The sequence below is a fragment of the Coloeus monedula genome (assembly GCF_965178545.1).
Source record: "Coloeus monedula genome assembly, chromosome: 4".
NCBI lineage: Eukaryota > Metazoa > Chordata > Aves > Passeriformes > Corvidae > Coloeus > Coloeus monedula.
The window spans coordinates 4602398-4608397 of NC_138784.1; the positions used below are offsets into that span (position 1 = coordinate 4602398).

The 6000-nt window shown below is 43.0% G+C and overlaps 1 protein-coding gene across 3 annotated transcripts in view; it reads left to right on the forward strand.

The window, feature by feature from the left end:
* The window catches only part of DERA (deoxyribose-phosphate aldolase), a 47104-nt gene extending 42508 nt beyond the window's left edge, over positions 1-4596 (forward strand). For 2 of the 3 annotated variants that reach the window (XM_082279783.1, XM_082279785.1), the window contains exons 8-9: positions 829-978; positions 2395-4596. In XM_082279783.1, coding sequence (XP_082135909.1) covers positions 829-978; positions 2395-2451 — 207 coding nt within the window. In that variant the 3' untranslated portion in view covers positions 2452-4596. The remainder of the gene's footprint in view (positions 1-828; positions 979-2394) is intronic. The other variant, XM_082279784.1, reaches the window with a different exon arrangement.
* The last annotated feature ends 1404 nt before the right edge of the window (positions 4597-6000 follow it).

Sequence of the window (6000 nt, forward strand, 5' to 3'; positions counted from 1 at the left end):
TGTTACTGTTGTGTATTTGTTGTTCTGTATTTGGAATTAGATTGGCAGTAGGTGATTATGACGTGGCCACTGTGTGATTATGCAGCTATCCCAGTCCTGCTGATGCTTTTTCCTGGTGTTAAAATCAAGAGTCAAACATGGTTAGAAGGGAAAAAGGGATTTTACCTTGGTGTTTGTTTTAAGGATCCTTAGGTGCACACGGCCAGGTGCACTGAAATGCACCCTGCAAAGTGCCCACCCCAAAAGATCTGGTATAACATTATAGGTGTTACTAATTAGCAGATCTATCAAAGATTCCCCAATGAGAGGCTCAAGTGAACCCCCCTCCCCAAGGAGCCTTCTCCTGGATGGTTCTATCTTAGTTTACAGAATGTGTTCTGGAGAGGACCTTGGGGTCTGGGGCACACTGATCCCTAACTACAAAGCTTCTGGAATGTTTAGTGTCCTGGCTGAACAAACAAGTCCAAGAATGTAGGCAAAAAGCACTGAGAATACAGGAGTTGTAAAAAGGTATAACAGGGGTATAAAAGAAAAGGCAAAAAATCTTCATGGCATCACTGCCTAAATCCCTTGTACTATAGGCAAAGTACTCCCATAAGACCTCAAGCCCAGCTCCCGAGAAGGTGCACAGGGGTGGAAAGTATTGCTCCCTCAGCAATGTTATCTTTGGCAGTGATGGCTGAGGCTTGATAGCTCCCAGTGCTAGTCCAGATCTTGTCCCGTTTGCAGTCAGGCCCTTGCCAGGCAGAGCTGTTACATCACAGGCACTTTGAGGCTGCAGGTGTACAAACATTGACTGCTATTCTATTTTGTTTTTTCTCTCTAAAGGTTGGATTTAAACCTGCTGGGGGCATTAGGACAGCCAAAGAAGCTATTACTTGGCTAATGCTGGTGAAGGAGGAGCTGGGAGTGGAGTGGCTGACACCAGAGCTCTTCCGCCTGGGTGCCAGTAGTTTGCTGGGAGACATTGAGCAACAGGTTGGTTGTTGGCAGCTTACAACTTGAGGAGAACAAAAGTAATCTTTCTAAATGTCCTGGCTTACTGCTTTTGCAGAAGTGGAACATCCATCTAATTCATTATTAATGACAGGTTCACTTCCAGCTCAGTATTTCTTTAGGTTTGAGCTGTCATTACAGGCATCTGGGACACTGATGTTGGAGCAGCTGACCATGGTCTAGGCCATGTTTGCAGTGTAAAATTTTACAAAATTTGGGCAAAAAGGGCTCAGTTTGTGCATGTACAGAGTCTTTTGCAAATGCATGGCGGTGCTCTCCCCTTCACTCCTGGCTGTGGCTGAGCCTCACAGGACCTCACAGACCCTTTGTGTCACTGTGCCACAACTGCTCACGGTGTATTTCCATCCCTGTGGAGACACTCACCTCTCATTCTATGTATGGTGCTGCTGATAGAGCATTTTTTACATGTTGGTTGTTCCCTGGGGAAGAAACTTGCACAGGGTACCCACCCAAAGGATGTGGTATGATTGGGAACAGTGTAGTGTCATAGGAACTGCCAAAACGTGGGGGCTTCTGGACTTGGCTCCCATGTTCATTAATCCCAGGAGAAGAGGTGATATTACCTTTAACCAAGAAAAATATCGAAGAGTCATTATCCTGTTGCTGCTGCTGGGAAGACATGAGGCATGGGGGATTTGAGGGAGGACAAAAGCACCAGTCTTTTCCCTTTCCTTACCTTTCCTAGCAACTGAAATACTGACATGTTTTAAGAAATATAGAACAGCTGAGAGGTGTCAGGTTAATATTCATGACTGCTGAAAACCCCTGGCTCGCTCCTGCAATGAGAATAATACTGTCTTTCTCCCTCTGCCTCACTCTTGACCTAAAATTATGTCCCTGGTTATGACAGAACAGCATGAGCTTTCTCCTTGCCACTGCCATCACTGCTGGGTGTTAGAACACAGCCAGTGATTGTGTTGCACCATTTGTCCTGATTTCTTAAGGGTCGTATCTTTTATCTGCCAGGGATTGCACAAGTGCCCCAGCCATGACCAAAGCTCTTCTGTACTATGCTGCCTAGAAACATGGAAGATAAAATGTCCCAGTCATTATGTTCAATAAAGCAAACATACTGAAGTAGTCTAAACCAGATGACAGAGGAAAGCATTGACTTCCACCTGGCTCTTTTTGAAATCTTACGTTGAGAGCAACAAGAGTCTTTGCTTTTTACTTTTTCTTTCCAAACACAGCAGCAAGAGCCCTTAGTTCATATCCTACAAACAAATATATTAAGGGATATTACATCATATTTTATGCACACACACAAACAAATATCTATCACCTTCATCTAGCATGCCTTTAATTTGTTGCTTCCTTGACACTTGCAGCTTTATAGTCATATATAATTCCATCATAAATTCTCTTTTTTTCTTGCAGATTTTCTATCATGTGACTGGCTCTTACGCACTTCAGCATGAACTGGCAATGGCTTAGACACAAAACCAACTCAGGATCACTTTTACAGAAGAGGTCTTTAGGCAAACAGCATTCAGAAGTCTTCTGACAACCAAGTGCATATGACAGAATTAAAGGCCTAATTCTCCCTTCTTCACAGTTTATGGTATTTAAAAATATGCTCAAGTCTGCTGGTTGTACTTGATCCAAAAGCAGAAGAAAATGGCATTTCTGAAATAGTTAAATAGTTAATACTTACAGATTTGCAAAGTTAATCTTGCAAAGTTCCTCAGACCAGCCTGAAAAGCTTATTAATGGCAACACTGAAATACTATGAAAAAGATTTAGGTGGCCTGGTAACACTTTGCAGTCGGAGAATATGAAATATCTATGGAATGTTTCAGATTGCTAATTAAGAGCTACTGATCTTGGAATAGATTTCCATTCACCTCAGACAAAATCTTCTGGCACAGATGTGTTGCACCATTAATTGTTCTGTTGATTCAGTTTCAAGCATTGTAAGGGGAAAGGAGAATGAAACTTGGCTATTACTTCTCTTTTATAAAATGTCTTCTGTAGCAAAAAAAAAAAAAAAGCAAAAAAAACCCAGACTTCTTTTTTATTTTTTGTATTTTTCCCCCCAAACTTGGGCGCAGACATCCATATTTAGACCCTTGAATAAAAGTGGCTTGATTTCTAGAAGAGCTGAGTATCCACAGTTGCTCCTGACGTTAATGGGAGCTCTGGGTGATCAGAACAACTGAAAATCAAGCAGTCTCTATATAGGTGCCTAACTATGCATTCAGGGGCCTATTTTTAGGCATTTCACTCTTAAAATTTTAGTCTAACTTGCTTAGAAGCTCCAATTCCTGTCTCCTGTCATTTTAAAACACATTCATGCAAATCTTTCCATTTTGGTCTAGGGGGGTTTGGCTGTCAGTTTGCAGGTGTCACTGCTAGGCTGGCTGAACTTCAACTTTGCCATTCCAAAAGAAACACTTTAATTTAAAAGATGATCTGAATTGCATCCTATATGGGGTTTAATGCTTTAATGTAAAAAATGTGCTTTTTTTCAGAGCCCATTAAGAATAATACCCAAATCACCAACACCTTTTGAATATCAGACTGGAGCTAGTAGATGCATTATATCAGAACTGCATTCTGCTCACTAACCAGAGTTGTACTAAAAACTTAATTATCTTGTCATCATGACTAGTCTCACTGACTTAAGTAGGTCTCATCATGGAAGTATGAGGAGGAGGAGGATTTTGCTGTAAATCAAGCTACAAGGTGCATTTATTACAAAGAGATTTATTATAAAGATAATAACTCAGTTATTTATCTGGCTCTACCGCCTGAATCACTAGTGTGCTACAAAACACCTTGGACAGATAGGAGAGCTGATTAGGGGGAAAGAAGTCAAGAAAAACAACATACACAGAAAGCAAAATCCTCTGTGTAGTGCTCAGGATTAAAAATGGGCCTTAATTTCTCAGGAAGTAGTTCATCCAAGGCTTTCAGTCTGTTTCTGCTTTAGGTCTCAATGCAGAAGGTGAGGCTGAGCTGCGACTCTGTTTTCACGTTTGTTTTCCTGAAAAGTGGTTCTTTTTACCGTGAGCTTTCCTTCTGATTTTATTGCCAGTTCCATCAAGGAAAAATCCAAGTGCCTGTCTGCATTTGAGAGGAAAATTCTGCTGCTGAGCTTTCAGAAATACAGAGCCTCTTATGTGAAGTCAGCTCCCACCAGGTGCTTGCCAGGCTGACCCCCCTCTGCCATGCCCTCCCAGCCACCACACACTGGATTTTGCTGCTGTTTAGCTCTATAAATGTTATTAAATGTTATAAATGTCCATACTTCCATAGAGGGAAGTAACACCACTTGCAAACCACATTTTTTTTGTTGTTGTTTGTCTTTTGGACAATTAGGCTGACGATAGAAACTATTTTTTGGAGATGCTTTAGTTACTAGGTGGAGGACTCTGTGTAGTTCCTTAAAATTAATGGAGGTCCAACTTTGCCACCTCACTGTGTAAGGTGAGAACAACCTCAGTGTGTCTCCACGGGAGCTGTGTTGAGGAAAGAAGTTGCCAGGAGGAATTCTGTCAACAGTTTTGATGTGCACATGGGCTGCTGCTGGTTACTTCAGGGGTGACGGGCTCCCTTTGCAGAGGGAGAGGTTCCTGAAAAGTCAAGGATAGCCACTTCCCTTTACCATGAACATTAAAAACACACCTATGTGAAATACTGTGCAACTCCGAGCCAACCAGTGTTTTCAGAGAAGCTGGGTTGGAAAGTAGTTTATACATTTTTTTCTGTTGAAACCTTTATATTTTTGTCAAAAAAGAGAAAAAGTAACAGAGTCTGTAAACACATCCAAATAAAGATGATTCTGGTTTGAGGGTTGTTCTTTTTCGAGGAATGAGCAGAAGGCTCAGTGTTTCAGAGCAACTGGTTGTCTTTAACTCCATGGTGTTTCAAGTTACATCCACATTGTCTCTGTCTGTGTGCCCCAGAGCCTCGTCTTCCAGCCCTCCTGCAGGAGCTGCTGGTACCAGCCAACAATTCCTCTGCTGACAGCCGTGAGGGATGTGAGGGGTTAAACCTGGGCCAGGGATCCCATCAGGAGCAGCAAAGGATGGGCTGGAGGCAGGGAACAAGGCTAATCCAAGGGGCCTGTACCACCTTAGCAGGTGTGGGATCCATCACGGGATGAGGCAGAGGCAGGGCTGGAGGGCAGCTGAGCTGAGTGGGGCTCCTGGGCCCCTGCTGTGGTTGGGAGAAGGCTGGGCAGGGCTAGAAGCATTCCTGGGCTTGTGCCAGCACTGAGCCTGTGAGAGAGCCAGACCCAGAGATCCAGGGACTACCATAATTCTGAGCTGAGGTCGGAGGCTGGCGTGGCAGGATCTGCATCCCCACCCACGGGGCGCTGGGAGTGCTCACAGCGTGGGCTCCTGGGCTTGCTGCCCTTCACCCTAACCAGCACTTCCACTGCCCTTTTTTTCCACCTTTCCCATCTTTTTCCTGCTGGCCATTTGCCGCTCTTCAGTTGCCATGGTCAGCTGAGGTTTATGGAAGCTGTGGGCAGCACGTGAGAGGCAGAGGACCTGAGCTGCTGGGAAGTGTGGAGGGGGCGGCGCTGCGTTGCTGCACAGACTGTGGGAAAAGTTCAGATTTAGTTCTGTGCTTCAGGCCATTAGGAAAGGAACAGGCAATTATGCACTCATGTCTAAATATATTTCAGAGTGTAACATATGTTTTGTGCAAGTCAGTCTTGTATACCAATTTATTATTTTTATAACACTTATTCATTTAGGATTTTAAATAGCTTCGTTTTGTAGACCACATTACTTTGCAAAGAAGAGAATAAATTCAAGAAGAAAGTCAAGTAGAAACTGCAAATCTGGAATATTCTGCATCAGCTTATTTACTAGAAGAGGGAATTGGGAGAGAGGGTAAGCTTTTTTCCTGGTTTGTAGGAAACAAAGATATTAAATAGTAATTATATGTGAAGTGCACACATCAGCTGGGGCAAGTAATACTTTGATATCTTTATTTCATCAGTCATATAATTTCATTCTTTCATTTCCT